At 31.8% G+C, this 21,509-nt stretch overlaps 1 protein-coding gene across 5 annotated transcripts in view; it reads left to right on the top strand.

Moving 5' to 3' along the window:
• The first annotated feature begins 15,804 nt into the window (after positions 1 to 15,804).
• The window catches only part of LOC121244067, a 57,057-nt gene continuing 51,352 nt past the window's right edge, over positions 15,805 to 21,509 (top strand). For 3 of the 5 annotated variants that reach the window (XM_041142111.1, XM_041142109.1, XM_041142108.1), the window contains exons 1-10: positions 15,805 to 16,294; positions 17,134 to 17,493; positions 17,602 to 17,742; positions 17,941 to 18,073; positions 18,178 to 18,291; positions 18,385 to 18,458; positions 18,582 to 18,656; positions 19,287 to 19,379; positions 20,348 to 20,408; positions 20,691 to 21,023. In XM_041142111.1, coding sequence (XP_040998045.1) covers positions 16,214 to 16,294; positions 17,134 to 17,493; positions 17,602 to 17,742; positions 17,941 to 18,073; positions 18,178 to 18,291; positions 18,385 to 18,458; positions 18,582 to 18,656; positions 19,287 to 19,379; positions 20,348 to 20,408; positions 20,691 to 21,023 — 1,465 coding nt within the window. In that variant the 5' untranslated portion in view covers positions 15,805 to 16,213. The remainder of the gene's footprint in view (positions 16,295 to 17,133; positions 17,494 to 17,601; positions 17,743 to 17,940; positions 18,074 to 18,177; positions 18,292 to 18,384; positions 18,459 to 18,581; positions 18,657 to 19,286; positions 19,380 to 20,347; positions 20,409 to 20,690; positions 21,024 to 21,509) is intronic. The other 2 variants (XM_041142110.1, XM_041142107.1) reach the window with 1 other exon arrangement.

Genomic DNA, 21,509 nt, shown 5'->3' with positions numbered 1-21,509 from the left:
TCATAATTGTCTGATATATAGCAATTAAGGTGGATCTCAATTATAGAGATTTTACGTTTATAAAATTAAGTATGGCAGTATGGAGCAATTTAAGCGTCTTAAGTGTTAATTATTATTGCAGGGATCTGAGTCAACTTTCTTTGGAGGGAACACTGGCACCTGAGCTTGGGTAGTAACTTATGTTCTCTGTAAGGATTTTGTAACACCCCTTCTCATAGGTTAGGAATATTACGAACATTCATAACATAATGCCCGGTAAAGAGATTCGAATTCATGAAAATACCTCATTTATTGAATTGAATGATCAAACTAACTTAACAAAAGTCTTTGATAACATAAATCTGAAAACATAATTAAAAGGCATAAACTAGTTATATGTGGTGATCACTTATTCAAATATCATAATCATAGACTAAATCCTTGTGGAAGTAACACTTATTCCAATCTAAGTCTCTGAACTAATCTACTCTTGGCTCTTCAGCTCTGCATCATCGCATTAAACATCTGAGACATTCAAACATAAAAACATAACACAAATGAGTCAATGACTCAATAATAGCACATTATAATGTAAACTTAACTTAGCATTAGACTTGATTTATATAACTTTAATGTATCATAACATATGCAAAATTAACAAAATCCCGGAATTCATGTAACATGATGCATAAGTGACTGACTCCATGCATTTCCTAATAATCATATTTGACTTGTTCATCTTGTCTTTTACTTATTTAGTGGCCATCATTATAAGTGTACATCGGTCCAAGCATGTCATTGACCGTGTATAACATATCATAACATGTAGTGAAACACGTTTGGATCCGTGACACTGCAGAACGTATCATAACATGTAGTGAAACATGCTTAAGTCCGTGTTATCACATATCATATGGTAAACCACACCTGAGTGTGTGGCACCGCATAACATAACATATGATAAAGCACGCTTGAGTCCGTGTCACCTCATATCATATGGTGAACTACGCTTGAGTCCGTAGTACTGCTTAACATATCATACCTTGCGGTGAAAGATGCTTGAGTCCGTGTCACCTCATATCATATTAGCTTACATGTGGTAGACCACGTTTAAATCTGTGGCTTGTACATTCACTCATAACTTAAGATCAATATTAAAGCTTACCTATCATCCATGTGTTTTCTTATTAACTTTCATAATGCATGAGAACATGTTTGACTTCATGAAATTACGTGGCATGACATACTCTTGTGCATGGCATAACATTATACATAGCTTATTAATATGAGTTTTACATCACATAGCATAACATAGGCATGACATAACATTATCTAAACATTACATGAAAATTACATGGCCTACATGGTCTAAATATTACATGAACATTACATGGCATACATGTGATTTTCATAACATCTCATCCATCTAACAATCTATACCAGCATAGCATCATAAGCATATCATCAAGGTTCATCGAGATTCGTGAAAAGGGGTCTAACCTTGACTTGGCTCGTAGTGTAGCGTAGTATGATTATGTTACTTTCCTTTTAGCGCTGCTTCCATAATCTCACGTCGTAGCCGATGACCTATACGAGGCACTAATCGTCACTAACATTTCTAGAAAAATGTGTCATAACATGCTAATTACTTAAAATCATACCACAAAGATAATTTAATACATATTCAGTTATACTAAGGTTAATAGATAGTAATATTATTTAGAACTCATAAACTATCCCTTGATTTCTATTTAAAGTATAACATAATAATTTTATTAAAATCAGACTAAATAGACAATGAGACTTTTAACTAAAATAATAGGTGCAATAGTATACTTTAAAATATACTTTAAATCCCATTAATATTTTTTGATAAAAATAAGTCTATGACTAATATATTTATTTAAGTAAAAATTTGGCCTGACTTAAATTCCAGCCCAGCAACAATTAAGGAAAATATCTCACTTCAAATCACGAGAATAGTTTATGAAAAACTACAACCTGGCCCAAACTAATTTTAAAACACAAGTCTCATTTAAACCTAAGCTTAGCCCACGTAAATGAACAAGGTTCCTTCAATAGGCGTTTTACAAAAAGGCTATGGGAAGTGGGTTGAAGGGTATTTATGTAAAACCTATACTAATGCATGGCTTGGGGGACAGAAGCCGTGCGATACTTTCCTAGAGAGAGGATAACCAATTGTGACTTTGGGTCTGGGTGGCTGGTTGGGATGTTAGGAAATATAGATAGAAGAGATAAAACAGAGGAGATAGAGGAAATCACACATACTATTGCATTTAATAATTGATTTTGGCTATTAAATAGCCTTACAAAGGAAACTGAAATAAACATAAACATAGCCCACGTTTTACAATTGCTATAACGTGGCAGTAAGACTAAATCAACAATTAACAGATACCAACATAAAAGGACATTACAGACGTGGTGATAACTAACCACTTGACCACTAAGTTAAACATAAGAATAACATTTCCTCCCTTAAACTGAATGCTATGAGCTTCAGCTTACATCATTCTCATAACAGACTCCCAATTGTTCTTGCAGCTTGGCAAAGGTGTTCAACTTGAGTGGCTTAGTCATTATATCAGCCAACTGATCTTGTATATCACAGTGCACCAACTCCACAATACCATCCTTTGTAAGATTTCGAAGAAAATGAAAACGAACATCTATGTGCTTGCTTCGACCATGCATCACAGGATTATTTGAAAGCTTGATTGCAGAGCTACTATCACATTGAATTACACATGACTTGCTTTGATTTTGATCCAGTTTTCCCAAAACTCTTTTTAGCCATACTGCTTGACATGCACATGAAATTGCAGCAATGAACTCTGCCTCTGTGGTAGATAGACTCACCACTGGTTGTTTTTTCGATGACCAAGAAATTGCCCCTGAACTCAATAGAAAAACATAGCCTGATGTACTCTTTCTATCTTCTAAATCACCAGCATAGTCACTATCTGTGTAAGCAGCAAGTTCATCATCTCCTCCATTTCTATAAAAAACCTCAAAATTAGTTGTTCCTTTTAAATAACGCAACACCCTTTTTGCTACCTGTAGATGTAGTTCAGTAGGATTCTCCATATACTTACTAATGATGCTTACGACAAATATTAAATCTGGTCGAGTGGCTGTGAGGTACATGAGACTTCCTACAATCTGCTTATAGTAAGTCTTGTCCACTTTAACTCCTCCTTCATCATTCATAAGCTTTCAATCAGGACCAATAGGATTAAAAACAGAATTATTTTTATCCATTCCAAACCTGTGTAGTACCTCAGAGGCATATTTCTTTTGATTAACAAAAATACCATCAGATTTTTGTAAAACTTCAAGGCCAAGGAAGTACCTCATCTTACCAAGATCAGTCATATCAAACTCATGCTTCATTGAATGTTTAAATTCTATAAACATTGATTCATCATTTCCATTAAAGATTAGATCATCGTCATACAAACTTACGATCAAAACTTTATCTTCCTTGTTAGTCTTGATGAATAAAGTATGCTCGTAGTCACACTTTTCAAACACTTCCTTCATGAAATATGCTTCTATGCGACTGTACCAAGCATGGGGTGCTTGCTTAAGCCATAAAGTGCCTTCTTTAGCTCATAAACTTTTTATTCATTTCCTTTTTGTCCATAACCACAAGGCTGCTCTACAAAGACTTCTTCATTTAACTCACCATGTAAGAATGCAGATTTCACATCCAATTGATAAATGGACCACCGTCTTTGAGCTGCAAGTGCAATCACCAAACATGTTGTCTCCATACATGCCACAGGTGCAAAAACTTCAGTATAGTCCACCCCATATTGTTGTGTGTAACCTTTCGCTACAAGCCGGGCTTTGTGCTTTTCTATTTCTCTATTTTCATTTAACTTGGTCTTATAAACCCACTTTACTCTAATTGTTTTTTCCTCCCTTAAGTAATTCTGTTAATTCCCAAGTACCATTTTTCTTTATTGCTTCCATTTCCACATCTATAGTTGTCTTCCATTTCTCACTTTTAACTGCTTTTTCAAAATAAATAGGATCAGCAACTGCAAATATGGAAAGTTGAACTTCATTTTCTTCCTCGGAAAAACCTTCTCCAGTTTCATAATTTCTCATCTAGGCAGGTGGTATGCGATTTCTTATTGCAATTTAAGAATCTGTTTCAGCAGCACCATCATCTTCATTTACTTCTACATTAGCATCAACATTTGATTCATTTGATTCTTCATTTACAGTAACCTCTTCTTCAGAATCACCCCATTCCAAATCACATATAATACCTACTTCATACTTATCCCAATGCTTGTCTTCTTCGAGTACAACATCTCTACTGATAATAATCTTTTGTGAAACTGGATCATAAAGTCTATAAGCTTTTGATTCTTCACTAACTCCCAACAAAACACAACTAAATCTCTTGTCATCCAGCTTAGTTCTCCTATTGTTAGGAATATGAACATGAGAAATGCATCCAAAAACTCTAAAATAATCAACTGAAGGCTTAACTTTACCCCAAGCTTCTTTTGGAGTCTTGTTTTGAATTGCTAAAGTTGGACTTCTATTCAAAACATGCACTGTCCAATTTACTGCTTCAGGCCAAAAAGTCTTGAAATTTTTTTTTGCTGCCAGCATACTTCGAACCATATTCATGATAGTTCTATTCTTGCGTTTCGGAACACCATTCTATTGTGGTGTATATGCAGCTATTAGTTGTCATTGTATGCCATTTACATCACAAAAGTTTACAAATTTCTGGGATGTAAACTCACATACTCGATCAGTTCTTTGGCTTTTCAAAAAAGAATTAGTTTCCTTCTCAAAATGAGTCTTAAAATTCTTGAAAACAGTAAAGGCTTCTGATTTCTCTACCAAAAAATAAACCCATATTTTTCTACTAAAATCATCAGTGAAAGTAAGCAGGTACCTTTTGTTTCTATTAGAGATGGGTGTAATGGGTCCACAAATGTCTGCATGCAATAACTGAAGAATATCTGCAACTCGCTAGGCACTCCTTTTTGGAAACGAATCCATGCGTTGTTTTCCTACCAAGCAGTCCTTGCATAACTTGGAAAGAGGTTGAAATTGTTGTAATCCATTTACCATTTGCTTTTGCTGAAGATTCTTTAAACCTTTAAAACTCAAATGTCCATACGACAATTCCAAAGCTGCACAATATCTTCTGTGATTGTGTTGAAACAAGTGGATACTATAGACTGAGATAAAGCATGCAAAACAAATATTCGATTTGAGGACATTTTTGAATCCATAATCAAACCTTTCTGTGAATGAAGCACCTTACACTTGCCATGCTGAAATAAAATAGTAAGACCTTTTTTCTTGCAGTTGTCCAATACTTAGCAGATTATTCTTCAGCTCGGGTACATAGAATACAATTGTAATGATTTGAGTTATGACATTCATTTGTAGCCTGACATTTCATTTTCCTAAAACAACCATGCATGTGTTGTTGCCAAGCTTCACAGAATCTAGAAACTTTCCATCAAGATCTGAGAAATACTCATTCTTTCCACACATAATTGCTGCATCTAGAGTCTAGAAACCATATATCTTCTCTCTACTAGCTTTGTTCAGATCAACATATGTCATTAACAGGATCTCTTCTTGATTCTCTGCATAATTTGCCTCTGTTTCTTTGCTTGGACATTCACATACAAAATTTCTTAGCTTATGACAATTATAGCATTCCACTGTGGCCTTATCAAAAGACCTCCTATTTCGACCTCTTCCTCTTCCTCTATTGTTGGCACGACCACGACCTCTTCCTCCTGAGTGATCACCATGAGTAATCTTCAAGGCCTGTTCTCCCTCAACATGGGAGCTCATGCGTTGTTCATGTACAATTAGGCTACTTTGCAGTTCATCAATCGTTAGAGTATCAATATCTTTAGATTCCCTAATAGAACACACAACATAATCAAACATAGAAGTCATGGATCTTAAAATTTTCTCAACAACAACAGTATTACCCTTATCCTCACCATTTGCTTTCATCTTGTTGGTGATGGTAAGAGTGCGAGAAAAATACTCATTCACAAATTCTCCTGTCTTCATATGAAGAACTTTGAACTCTTTTCGAAGAGCTTGTAGATTTCCACACTTTATTCGTGATGTACCTTAATATTTCTACTTCATAGAGTCTCAGATATCCTTCGAAGTCTTCTTGTTAAGGATTGTCTTTAGGATGAAACGATCTAATGCCTAAAATAGACAGTTCTTTACTTTCAAATCTTTCAATTGCTGGTCTTCAATATGCTTCCTCTGTGCATAAGTGAGAACAACACCTTCTGCTGCTGTAGGAACTCCATTTTCCACCAGCCTCCAATACTCATTTGATCGCAAGAAGTTCTCCATGAGCATCGCCCAATGATCATAATACCCATCAAACTTTGGAACAGCCGACTGTACAAACTAACTCTCTATCGTCATTTATAGATCACTCGTAGAAGACTGCTGCTTTTATTTAATTAGGCCCCTGGTATGAGGCTCTGATACCAATTGTTAGGAAATATAGACTAAAGAGATAAAACAAAGGAGATGGAGGAAATCGCACACATTACTGCATTGAATAATTGATTTTGGCTATTAAATAGCCTTACAAAGGAAACTGAAATAAATATAAACATATCCCACATTTTACAATTGCTATAATGTGGCAATAGGTCTAAATCAACAATTAATAGATACTAACAAAAAAAGACATTACAGACGTGGTGATAACTAACCACTTGACCACTAAGTTAAATATAAGAATAACATAGGAGTCATGGTGGCGCAACTAAATGGAGAATACTCTTCAATAGTGGTTTTATCCTCCTGAATTTATTCAAGCTAGCTTGGAAGTAGAAGCTGAAAATTGCCTACGGGCTTAATGTACTTATTAAGTGTGTTTGTAGTCATGTATTGTGTTACACTTTGTTTTTTCATAATGAATGAAGTATCATTTGATTCTAAAAAAAAAAAAAAAAATGTAGTGTTATATACCTCGTTGAATCTGACTCAGTTGGATACTGGCTGATCCATTTAAATATTAAAATATTTGATCACTTATAATAATCTTGGATAACAAACAAAAGATAAACTATAAAATTTTAAAAAATATTCAGAATAAGAGTTATATTTTTTAATTTAAGGTTCAATTTCTAACTAAAATTTGTTGTAGATTAATCGGGTCATGGGTTAATCCATGACTCAAATAACCTAAATAATTTTTTTTTTAAATAATTTTTTTTCTTTTCACTAATTGGGTCATTTGGGTTAACCCATGACCGCATAGACTTGACATGACCCGATTATTAATCAGGCCAAATTCATCTAAGCTTAATTTGAATCGAATCCGATTATATCCAACCCTAACCTTGTTATTACGTGTTAGCATCATGCTAGGTTTGCAAGTTTGGTTAGTTTTAGCAGAGACTTGAGATAGAGTTGAACTAAAAGTTGACGATGGTTAGATTTTGTTACCCCAGACTCGGAAGGTTAGGAAGAGAGATCTTGTCACTTAAATTAAATCCTAATAATATTAGTATAGACTCTAGGCGTGTAAAAAAAAAAAAAAAAATCAGTTGAATCAGACTGAATCGGTGGATTCGGTTTGGTTTGCAAGCAATCCGGTGCAGTATCAGTTCTTAAGAATAAAAACCAGTCCTACACCGATGCGGTATCCATTTTCATATCTTGAAATCAGTTTAAACCGAACCAAACCGGTATATATATTTATAATTTTTTACATTATATTATATATATTATACTAAATTGCTAATTAATTTAACATGAAATTTTTATTATTCAAGTCTATTAATCTTATAACATAAAATAATTCTTATAATTTTTAATATAACATTTGATATAACATATAAATTTTAATTTTAAACATAAACATTAATATTAAGTTATTAATATAAACTTATTTTTGATATAATATATATATATATATATACATATCAATGATAAACACATTTTTTGCATAATAAATTATAATATATATATTCTTTTTGTAAATACATTTTTACATATGTGATCATATATACTCATATAAAAAGTTTAGAATTTTATAGACTATAGTTAAATTCAATACTACACTAGTATGTGTTAATTATTATAAAATAATGTACTTATATTGTAATATAAATAGACTAAAAGCTTAGTATATATAAACATGATATTATTACTAATATAGATAATTTATGAAATCAGACCGGACTGGACCGAAATCGGAAAATCAGAAGTTCATGTTTCGATAGTGAATCGGTCTTGTATCAGTTCTTAAATTTTTAAAACCGATGTATATCTCTTTGGTTATAAAAAATATATAAAACCGGACTAAATCGAACTGGTTACATCTCTAATAAACTCCAAAAATAGAAGAAAACCTCAATAACATGTAAAACTCATTGAAGGAGATATAATTCAACTCCTCCAATTTAAAGATAACTCCACAAAGCTACAATAAATGCGTCGTAATCTCAAAATATCATTCAAAAGAAATAACCAACTCCCTAAATAAAATTGTCTAATAGTTCACTTGTGCCCTTTGGCACTTATCCTAATATGCTAAATCACTTGCACCCCTTGGCACTTGAGCAGTGCTAGCACGAGACGAGTCTGATATGGGTAAAAGAGTTTTTTTTTTTTTTAATGATTTTTTATTCATTTTTTTATACCCTTAAACATTTTAAAAAATTCACAATATCATTAAAAAATATTTATTTAATCATTAAGTGAAAAAAAAAAATTTCAAGACCCAATCATCTTGGCACTTATTTCATTCTAGTACGTAATCTTTTAATATGTCATCTTTCATTCTAGTATATAAGATAGCTAGTTTATCAAGTTTCGTATAAAATTTAGATATTTTTATGTAATATTAAGCATACAATGCTCTAATTGAGACCTTAATTAAATTTTTTTTGCTCAATGAAATCTATAAGATAAGATCTCTCAACTATTTTTTATATAGATCATCAACTTTAAATGATTTTTTTTATATTTTCACTTTGGATTCCATATTAAAAAACTTAATATTGTATAACAAAAATTTTGGGATCCATACTAGTAAGTTTATTGTTTGAAAAAATCTATTCATTATCTATTTTTTCGTCATCTTTTCATCACATTAGATGATAGATTCACAAGTGAAATATAATAAATAGTCTCGAATAATCTAATGTCACATCACGCGATGATAAAATGATTATGAAAATTGAGATAATGAGTAGCATTACTCTTATTATTTTTTCTAAACTTAGTTTTAGTTTAATTTTGATGATGCCACATCCTTAAAAAATATAGATAGTATATAGAAATTATACAAAATTTTGAAACTATAGGAAAAGAATTGGAGAGATTCATTTCTAGATTTATTGAAATTCTAGAAAATTTTCGAGAGTACATGGAGATTATCAATTTTTGTGGGGCCATTTTCTAAATTTCTAAATTTGGGGGGCCATGGCCACCCTAAGGTATACGTAGGTTTGCCACTAAGTACGTGTATATATATGGGTAATGCTATTATATCATTTAATTTTACTCACTAGGCGTGCCTTTAGTACAAATTGTACTTTTCATTTTTTTGCTTTTTATTTTAAATATTTTTTAAACATGTTTAAATATTTTTTTTAAAAAATCGATACATTAATAATCATTTCCTTAACTATTAAGTAAAAAAATATTAAAAAATAAAATAAAATACATGAACGGTCAAACTAAGAGAGCAAATTCAAGGATATAGTATATTTTAATATATATATATATATATATATCTCCTATATCTTAAAAGCGTCTATCCTCATATGAACAGTAAGATGAACAATAATGAATAGTATTTTTTTGGACACTTTTTATTCCGCATATACCCCTATGTAACTGACTATTATTACAATTTTGCTATTTTAGGTCTTCAGTTTTACAAAAAAGTACTTAAATAGCTTACTATAATTACAAAAATTGCCATTAAAAATCCTTTGCCGTGTAGTATCTTCCAAGAGCAATTATACATACAACACCATGAAGTGTGTAAATGTCGCGTAATCGTTTTGAAAAAGAATGAGGTCTACTATTAAAAAATTAAATTTTTTATGTGGGTCCTATTTTTATTTACTTTTTTCAAAACGATTATGTGACTATTGCATAATTCACAGTTGTAAATATATTTTCTCATCTTCTAAAGGTTTTGAACTCTTTTAGTATATTGACAAAAAATGACATTGACTTTTTTAGATGGGTTGGCGTGCGTGCAGAATGACATAGTCACATAAGCTCATACGTGTATATATATATATATATATATATATATATATATATATATATATATATATTAGGTAGACACAATTGTTTTTGGAAAATGTTAGTCTTCCTGCTACCTCCCTCTGGAATTTTTTATTTATTTATTTTTATTTGGTAATTAAAGAAATATTTTTTAATGATGTTGTCTATTTTAAAAAAATATATTGAAAAATGTTAAAAAAATACATGTGCAAAAAAAAAAAAAAAAAAAATCACATAAAATACACTAGCGAGAGCCCTCAACAAAACAGCGGTGGCTGTAGAGCCATTTTTTTTTCTAGCTATGTTATCGTGTATATATTTATGGAGAAGAGTCCAAATTAAATTAGAAAAAGCTAACTAGCGAGCATATAATTATGTATATCATGTGGTGACCATCAAATCATGCAGCTAGCTAGCTAGCATGCACGTAATTGGTGAGTGAAACCAAACTATTTATTTCATATTGCATTATTACTTGATCTCTATCTTATTTACGTTTCTATTCTTTCTATCTTGTCTTGTAGATTGTCATTTGCAGCGTCGATCGATTTATTAATCTGACATATACTACACGACTCACTAATCTTATTTCTATCTAACTCTGTTATTGAACAAATAAATTTGGATTCATTGACTTTTAGTTACTACATACCGTAAGACATTATATGCATACTGTCATGCATATATTGGACAATTATATTTGATTGTAATTTCAACATGTATTATTATTATTATTATTATTATTATTATTATTATTATTATTATTATTATTATTATTATTATGTTTATGTTGCTTATAAACTTGGTGATTTTAAATATGCAACTCTCGTGAACTTGTCAATTGAATGATGATTTTGTATGTTGGTCTATTTATATAACTAATGGTGTTTTTAATTAGATGTTGTTCAGAATTTACTTTTAAAGAGTTTTTATTTAATTAATGAATTGTTACTATTATATACTTTTGCAAAAAGCTTTTATTTTTGTATAGATTTTGTTTTCCCTCCAACCAGACAGTACGTACAAGGGGCATACCTGCCTTACACGTAATGTGTGTGTATATATATATATAAATATATATATATATATGATTTTCTTAGATCGAGACAAGGAAAAAAAAAATTAATTACAAGTATTTCCATCAATTTACAGTATCCATAGATTCGAATCCAAACTAAGTTTAGACATATATTTGAACAAGTCTTATAGCAATTATTGAATAAAGTTGGTTGAGCTTTACAATTTGCCCCTTGAAATCTTTATTTTTTCCCAAGCCTAGTCAAAAGAAGATATTTGAACACGCATATGACACCAGCAATGTAATCATATGAAGATGAAACCCTGAGAAAAAAGATTTCTTTGACTTTATTAAAAGACAGATAGTGGTCGCGTTTGTTCTTATAAATGGGATGAGAGGGATTAAGATCAAAGTTAAAAATTAAATAAGATATTGTTAAAATATATTCTTTTGATATTATTATTTTAGAATCTAAAAAAAGTTGAGTTGTTTATTTTATTTTTTATAAGAATTTAAAAAAAATTATAATGATGAGATGAAATAAAATAAAAAGTTTTGTGAGAAAGTGAATAAGGTAACATTTCATCTCATCTCATCATTACAATTTTCTTAAATTTCCATACAATATAATAAATAATTCAATTTTTTAAATTCTAAAATAATAATAATAATAAAAAAATATTCTAACAATATTTTATTCAACTTTTAAATTTTATCTTAACTTATCTCATCTCAACTCACTATTTAAACAACAAGGTGGTACCTAAAACCTTAGAGACTTATATCACTAGGTATCTTTTTTATTGTAAAATATCCATGTTGTTAAGTTAATCAAACTAATAAAAAAAAATAGTGCATATATTATGCTTCATTTGGTAAAGTAGATGAGCTGTATGCTTATCAAAATTGGTAAGCAACCAGATTTAGGACTCGTTTAAATAGTGAAATACGATAAAATAAAATAAGATGATTTTAAATGAATTGAATAAAATATTGTTAGAATATTATTTTTTTATATTATTATTATTATTTTAAGATTTGAAAAAGTTAAATTGTTTATTATATTTTATATGAAAATTTAAAAATTATAATAATGAGATGAGATAAGTTGAGAGTGTTTCTGTATTCGATCAGGAACTCAAACCTAAACAAATGAGAAAGAGCTGTCAAAGCAAGCATAAACTATGGAAAAAAACTACTTTACCTCCCAAATTGTACTGTTATATTTAGTGATTAAAGAAATAATTTTAAATGTGTTAATATATTTTTTATTTTTTAAAAATATTAAAAAATATAAATAAAAAAAAATTACAAAAACAACTAAGGTCAAGGTGAGCGGGCTACTCAGTAGCCCGACTCAAACTATTAAAGATTAGGATGTAGATTAGCAGGATACCGAACCTAACTACCGCCCCTTACTTTCAAGTCAAGCCCCATCAATTATTCCTTGATTTTTGTCTTTCAGTTGTATTTTTTTTTTTTTTCATTGAAAGGTTTCACTTGTTTTTATTGGAGGATTTGTACTTTGCGTTTAGTTTAGGACTTGTTTGATTACGTAAATGAGATGAGATAAAAATTAAATAAAATATTATTAAAATATAAATTTTTAATATTATTTTATTTTAAGATTTGAAAAAATTAAATTATTTATTATATTTTATACGAGTATTTGAAAAAATTGTAATACCTAATAAGATGAGATGATTTGTATAACTAAACGAGACCTTAATCTCCTGTGCTTTGATCCCTGTGTTTCTATTTTTGAAGTTTATATGTTTAAAATCTTGCCCTTTCCATGTATAGCATTTAATATTTATGCATGAAAGTTAGTATAGCACTAGTATGTGAAGAAAGTTTAAATTAAAATTTTTAAATTTTAAAGCAATTAAATTATGATATACATATTTAAAAAAAAAAATTGAGAATGGAACTAATGATTTTTAAAATTAAGAAATTTACAACATCAGATTAATTCCTAATTAAAAAGCTAAAAGGGATTATGGCAGAAGAGAGGCATATCTATTATCCACCCCTCTACTTACCCCTTAATTAATTTTATTGACCTAAGGCTAAGGATACATTTTCTAATATTTTTTATATTTTATACTCTAAAATTCTAAATTATTATGCCGATAGTGTGCCACGTCACTTATTTTAAAAATTATTATTATTTGTCTCGATGACCACAGTTGAATTTATCGAGTAAATTTATAGGTGTTTTGTTTACTTGTTTTAAGTTCTAAGATTTTCGTAGACATTATAGTGTATGTTTTATCAAAACTAATGGTGGTTTTGAAGAGAATATGCCAACACTATATAGCCTTTGTTATTTTCAAGCCTTTAATTAAAGATAATATTGATTTTTTTTAAGATTATTGATCCACACAGATGAATTCAAACATGAGAAATGATTTGAAGAAATTCTAAAAAAACAAATTTCGCTAAAAAAAAAATCTTTTTATTTCTTAGAATCTATTTTTCTTTTTTTATAAAAAGATTTTATTTAAAATTTATACATATCAACAAACAAATCAAACTTGATCCGACCAAAGTATAAGGAAAAAATTACTTTATCTCTTAATTTGACCGCTTGATAAAAGTTTATTTTTTATTTATTTAATGTTTAAAAAAATAATTTTAAGTATATTGATATATATATTTTTATTTTTTAAAAATATTAAAAAAATATAAATAAAAAAATAAAAATAAAAATTATAAAAGTAATAACGGCCAAAGTGAGCGGCCTACTGGAGAGTAGCCCGACTCAAATTATAAAAACTGCTGGCATTATAGGTTTATTAAACAAACAGTTCTTTTCTTACCCACAATAAATTATTATGAGACATTATTTTATTAGGTATAGAAGAAAAAGCAATTGATTCCTTATCCTCCGATAGAAAATAATAAAAATAGATAACCGATGAACACTATCAGTAGGGTTCTATTAGGATCCAATTTGGATAACGAATGAAATTAAATGATTTTAGATAAAAATTAAAAGTTATAAATTATTATTAAAAAATTATTTTTTAATATTATTATTGTTTTGAGATTTAAAAAAATTAAATTATTTATTATATTTTATGTAAAAATTTTAAAAAATTATAATAATAAGATAAAATGAAATCCTTTTTGCATCCAAACGGTGCCTAATTTGTAATAGAGTAATGCTATTGCACGTTAGTTTGTTAGCTATGCACAATTTTTTGAGAAAAAAAAAAAATTATTATTAAAAAATATATTTTTTTATATAGATTTTATATTTATCTATTTTTATTTAAAAAAAAAGTGTGCGAAATTCACCCTACTATTGTATAGATAATTTTACTTTACAATATATAAGTATTTTATATAGGAAGAAGTGGTGAGAAAGTATTACAAAATGAAAGTACATGGAAAAAAAATTAAAATTATGTACCATAAATTAAAAGTATTTTCGAATGAAATTATAGATGCCTAATGACAACTTAAAACAAAAAAAATAAAAAATAAAAAATAAAAAAGTTTGAGGGCATTAATATTATGCAAAGCTATTTATGCCAGTTAAAATTTTGAAAAAAAAAAAAACAATAAATTTGAAAATAGAATTAATTTCTAAGATATTTAACTTGAAAATTGTACCCATTATATCTACGCTATAGAGTATAGTTTATGTTCTCGTATTTAATGAATAAGACCCCACATCTTATATCGGATTTGTTTGGATTAAAATATGTCTTCAAACAGTTTGAGATTTTTTTTTTTTCCACTTTCCATCCCTACATTTTTTTTAAAATTAATCTTAAAGAGTTCTGTCATATACAATCAATTTTACATATTTTTTATACATTTTAATAATGTGATTGATCTATTTTTATTTTTGTTTTTAAGCATTCATTTTATTACACTAATTGAAGGGGTAGATTAAAATTATTTGAGATAAAAGTGTTTTAAGAATGTTAGGAGATCTAATTTCTAATTGAGAAATGCTACTTTATTTTCAACCACTTCTAATTCAAGCAACTCAATGGTCATTTACTCATTTACCTACTGTCCTCGTGATCTTTTATTTTTTCAACACTTTATATATATATATAGAAAATGATTTATTCAACTTTTTAGAATTTGTAATTTCTGTATGCTTCTGTTTTTTCAAAAAATTAGGAAAACTTAATAACTAAAAAGAAGTTAATTTAAAAACATACGTATATTTATATATTTTAAAACTGTAAATAATATATATAAGATATATTAAAATAAAATAAAAAATAAAGAAACAAAAAAATAATAACACAACCTTTCAACTTTTACCCATCATATTTTTTTAAATTTTTAAATTTTTTTTTGAGTTTATTCTTTTTAAACTAATTTAATTTTTTTATTTATTATTTATATATTAAATATTTGATAAAAAAAATATAGTGTGTGAAAGTTATATAAATTGTAAGAGATTGTGTAGATTTTTTTAATAAATAAATAAATAAAAATTATAGTGGCTACCCACCTCCACCCAATCTACTAGTTTCTTGTCTCCTTCAGTCCCTCGGACAGGCCCCTTGCTCATCTTCTCCCATCTCAGAAAGCAAACACGTACAAATCACTGACAATCTCTTCGGCATTTTCCATTTTACTCCTCCAGCCATTGTCAGCTACTCGATTTGGAACAAATTCTCCGGAATCAGCACTTTGGGATCAGAAGGACTCGCTCTCTTTCACTCTCCGAATCATCTCTTTTGGTGCTTTCAGATCAGTATCTCACTTATACCCACACGGCGCAAAAAGGGTCTCCCTCCCTCTCTCGTCTGTGTGCACAAAGAGCATTGGAAATGCAGGCGAGCAAGCGATTTTTCTGGGTTTTAAAGCCGATCGGAATGTCGCCAGAGATTTGATGGAATCGGAGCTCTTGGTTGGTGCTTTCTCTGTTTTTGTTTCATGGAGCTAATGGTTCGTTGTAGTCCGTGTAAAGTACCCAGATTTCTTACTAAGCTTCGGTTCGCCGTCGTTATTTTCGAGGTGAGGCCTTAGTTTAGTTTTGCATTTTCTTTCTGTTTTTTTGGTGCTCTAATAAATGGGAGATTGTATGGTTTCGTTTGCTCACAAATTGTTCGATGCTGTGTTTCGTGGCTAAGAAAGTACGGAAAAAGAGGACATAAGAGTTGGGGGTTTTGGAAGTGACACTGTAACCCACAGGCGGTTGTGAGTTATTTGTACTTTGTTCTGTGGTTTCTCGGGAACAAACGAGTGGGGGGTGACGGTGTAATTCGAGAAGGACAAGTCCTTTAGGAAATTAACTTGCTTGGTAAATTTATGCTTCAATAATTTCTTAAGCATAGATGGTTTAATGCTTTTCTTCCAATTATTTTTTTCTTTATTTTTTAGGATATTTATGGAAACTATTCGTTGGTGCTTGGGGAGTTAAATTTGTGAGAGAATCGCATTAGTTTCTCTCGCATTATAGTATATGCCTCGTATGGAAATTTAGCTGAGCTACTTACTGTTTATCTTTCGTCGATCGCAGAACTCAATTTTAATAGGGATGAAAGATTTTTTTTTTTTTTCCTCTGTATAACCCCACAAAAAAGTAAACTCAAAAGAAAGAGAAAGAAAAACTGCTCATTGGATTCACTAGTTTCTCCTTCAGTTTGGTGGTAGGCTGGTAGCTCCCGTGGGCCTGGTTTTCTTAGATCTGCTTCTCTTTCTTAGCAAAGAATCGATTTATATATGATATGTTTATATCTTTTCTATTCTTAATATATGAACCCAATTCGGGTCTTTTGATTTTTCCCATATTTACCTATTGTGTCAGATAACCCAGAAAGACCATTTTGCTCACTTTCTAGTTTCTGCCTCAGATTATATTGATATTGGTACTGTTGGGAGCTACAAGTGGAAAATCCCTAGGCCATCAACTGCAATGGCAAGGTCCAGGACGGGAAGGTGATAGTAACATTGTTGCACACTCTTGCATCCATGACCAGATAATTGAACAAAGAAGGCGAACTGGGCACAAGGTGTATTCTGTTACCCCGCAACTTTATAAAGAGTCTGATCTCTCAAAGCCGCTTTACCATAAAGGTAGGGCATTGCTTGGTGTCTCCAACTTCTTGGAGCAACTAAAGGATGCTAAGCAACCCATAAGAATATATCTAAATTATGATGCTGTTGGTCACTCACCTGAAAGAGATTGTCGACAGGTTGGAGACATTGTAAAGGTAGGCGTTAACGTTAGATCAGCATGCTGTATACATGGCTTATGCCTGTTATCCTCATGTTGGTTTGCTTTCTGTATTAGTGTTTCATCGTCTTGTTTCTTTGACCAGGTTGGTGAGCCTCCTGTGAACTCTCTTCCTGACTCTCCTTCTTGCAATCCTCATGGTGATCCTCCAATTTTTGGTGACTGCTGGTATAACTGCACGTTGGATGATATCTCTGGGGAGGAAAAAAGGGCTCGCCTTCACAAGGTTTGGTTTTGTTTTCTGCATATTCTCTCTTATTTTGCAAACTTGTGAGGATTTGGATAAATTTCTGTTTTGCTTTTTTGTATTGCTTGCTGTCATTTGTTACTGCTTTATCCCCGTTAGCATTGTAATTTAGATTACTCTTTCAGAGTGTTTCTTATTAAGTAGGGAAACTTATTCTTTGGAAGCAACTTAATGCAGGCTTTGGGTCAAACAGCAGACTGGTTCAGGAGAGCCCTGTCTGTTGAGCCTGTGAAAGGAAACCTGAGGTTAAGTGGATATTCTGCATGTGGACAAGATGGAGGGGTACAGCTCCCACGCGAATATGTTGAAGGTACCTTGACAACAAATGAGTGCCTTGGAGCTTACGACATCCTAGTTACACTGGTTCTTCTGTTTAAATAACTAATACACTGATCCTTCGACTGTTTTCTCCAGATGGTGTAGCTGATGCTGACTTGGTTCTTTTGGTTACAACAAGACCTACCACTGGCAACACTCTTGCGTGGGCAGTGGCATGTGAACGTGATCAATGGGGCCGTGCAATTGCTGGTAAGTTATTCATGGCACATCTTTTGGTCTGGAGCATTTTTGTATCTTTGCAAGCGGTAGAAATCTGAAATCAGTATCAATGGTCTTTTGTAGGGCATGTGAATGTTGCTCCACGCCATTTGACAGCTGAAGCAGAGACCTTACTTTCAGCTACTCTCATACATGAGGTCAGTTAGTTGTTATGTGTGCGCGTGTGTGTTGTCTTATTACAGCTGCTCTGATGCATGTTTGTGTGTGTGTGTGCACATAAGTACTTTTGTATGCTGAGCTCAAATTTTATATTTTTCCAGGTCATGCATGTTCTCGGTTTTGATCCCCATGCCTTTTCTCATTTTCGAGATGAGAGGAAAAGAAGGCGTAGTCAGGTAAACAGTACTCCATATTATTTTAGATCCTATCTTAAGACAATGACTGGAAGATTAACCAGATATTTAAGAGCAAATTGCAGCAAGTATCACCTATGTCCAGGGATTTGATGTCGTCAACTGTAGTTTGGAAGATTTTTTAAAAAATTGTATCTTCATTTGCTGTGTCAGTAAGCTCAATGCAATGGGTTTGCAAGACTTGAGGAGCTCTTTCCTAATATAACTTGATTTTGTAGGTCCTTACTCTCTTCACACATTTTTTCCTTCATATGGTCAATTACTATAATTTTTCAGCTGCCACGCAAATGCAGCTTTGTGGAATATGTATGATGAAGTATGACCTAAATTTTGAGAATAGATTTTGATATGAAATGCTAATAGCTCTAATTTCTAATAAATATAAGTTTCTTACATTTTGACTAGAAGGTACTTTCAGAAACAATAAGATATGAACTTCTGATTTTGAAGGCACAAGACTTGCTTATGTGTTTGTCTGAAATTGAGTGCTTATTAGTTTGTTTCCTTTATCTTCTCGTTAATAATGTGCTATAAAAAGGTTAAATTCATATATTGGAGGTTCAGAGGCACACATTTTGGTACCTTATTGTTACCTGTTGTCTCTATTTGCAGGTCACGAAGCAAGTTATGGATGAAAAGCTTGGTCGGATAGTGACACGTGTGGTGCTTCCACGTGTTGTCATGCACTCCCGACATCATTATGGGGTGATTGTCAATGTTTAACCTTGATGCTGTAAAAGGATTTGTTTTTGAGAAAACCTTCAAACCGGATGTAGTGAGAAGTTTGCTTTTAACCTTCCAATTAGAAGCCGACATGTAAGCGCTCTAAGTTATTCACAGTAGAACCGATTTGAGGAAATAACACTCCCGTTGCAAAGCGCTCTCTCCCCCTCAGTTGTTCTCTCTTTCTTTTTCCTAAAGGCCCTCTCTCTCTCTCTCTCTCTCCCCACTCAGATCTCCATTTCTCCCCCTCAGTCGCCTCTCTCTCTCTCATCTTAATCCTGGCGACAGACTCTCTCCCCACAAGCCCGTGACAGAGTTTTCTTTTTTTTCTGCCCCTTTAACAGGTCTGTTCTGCATGTTTTCATTTTCTTTTGTCCCTTATTTAATTTGTTGCATAGGAATTGGAGGGAAGTGCCATGTGGTGAGCTCAGATATGTGCACATGACTTTCCCATTCCCATGCTCTTAGACTATGAATCAGTTGTGGGGAACCTGCTGTTTTGGGTGGGTTTTTCAAGAGAACCAGTTGCAAAGGAACCACCTGATTGATTTTAGGAGACAAAAACCCAGTATTTTAGGAGCAATGATGCCTGGAGAACTGTGAGTCTGAGATATGAGAACAGCCCCGTAACTTAGTTTTAGCTCAAGTGCAGTTTTAAAGAAACCAAAGAGGACAGAGGGAGAGCGACTGTGAGAGAGAGAGAGAGAGAGAGAGAGAGAGAGAGAGAGAGAGAGAGCGACTACGGGAAAGAGAGTTGCCACTGTATTTGTTTTGATGTAATTGATTCTGTTGTGACTATATTAGGCTGCATACATGTTCCCATTGGGGGGTATAAATTCCATATACTCACCGCGTCCGGTTTGGAGCGCCTCTCTTTGTTTTTTATAAATCTGCATCATCTCACGAGAGCTTATTTTGCATTTTTTTGGCTATAAATGTTTCTCTGGCAGGCTTTCTCCGATAACTTTACTGGGTTAGAGCTAGAAGATGGAGGAGGACGTGGCACATCAGGTTTCTATTTTGATTATTATCGTTTTGGTTTTGTTCCACAACCTTGCAGAAGCAAATCCCTTTTTTCGATTTGGTAGCTGAAAATTTTAATGGCGTCCAAGTTAGTGGTATTTCTGGAGGCCGACGCTTGGTTTGATTATTTGAAGATGGGCTTGAGAATTTAATAACTTGGTGAATAATTAGGGGTGTAGCATCTATTACTTTATGACAGACTACATTTGATCTATAGTTGTGTTGGAATTCATCAGCATAATGCTCAATGTACGTCTAACTTTCTTGCAGGATCTCATTGGGAAAAAAGGCTTCTGATGAATGAAATTATGACGGGGTCAGTCGATACAAGATCAGTAGTTTCGAAAATGACGCTTGCTTTACTAGAAGATAGTGGGTGGTACCAGGCTAATTATACTATTGCAGACCATCTGGACTGGGGTTATAACCAAGGAACTGAATTTGTTACCTTGTCTTGCAATCTCTGGAAGGGGGCATACCATTGTAACACGACCCAGTCGTCTGGGTGTACATATAACAGGGAGGCTGAGGGTTACTGCCCGATTGTAAGTTACAGTGGAGACCTCCCTCAGTGGGCACGTTATTTTCCACTGGCTAACAAAGGTTTGTTCTTTATATGTTATTAATCTTCATATCTAGTGATAATTGATACTCTTTAACCACTGTCTAGGGTTTGATTTAAGCATGCAATAACCAACTGTACCAGCCAACAAGAGAAGAAAATAAAGACTGGAGATGACCAAGAGCAACTATATAATTAATTTCAAACAAAAGAACATCAGTTGTCAACTAAAAGTATCATAATGGTCTCTGTTAACCTGTTCCATCACATTCTATGCCGTCTCTGTGTTAACCACTAAAGTTGTAGTAGCCGCCAAATATTTACACTGGGAAGGGGATCCCTTAATCAGATGATGGTCATAATTTGGATTGTCTTGTGCCTGTGTCAAAATCCTCTGTTTGTTATAATCAAATGGTATCTCGATCTCTGCTCCAAAACTCAAATAAATTAAGTTAATGCCTTTTTTTGGCAATTTGCTGATTAATATGGATATCACCATTTTATGTACTTCAGTATCAAGTTTCCAA

This window comes from Juglans microcarpa x Juglans regia, chromosome 8S (assembly GCF_004785595.1).
Source record: "Juglans microcarpa x Juglans regia isolate MS1-56 chromosome 8S, Jm3101_v1.0, whole genome shotgun sequence".
In the NCBI taxonomy this organism is placed as follows: Eukaryota; Viridiplantae; Streptophyta; class Magnoliopsida; order Fagales; family Juglandaceae; genus Juglans; species Juglans microcarpa x Juglans regia.
This window is presented reverse-complemented; position numbering and strand designations above follow the sequence as displayed.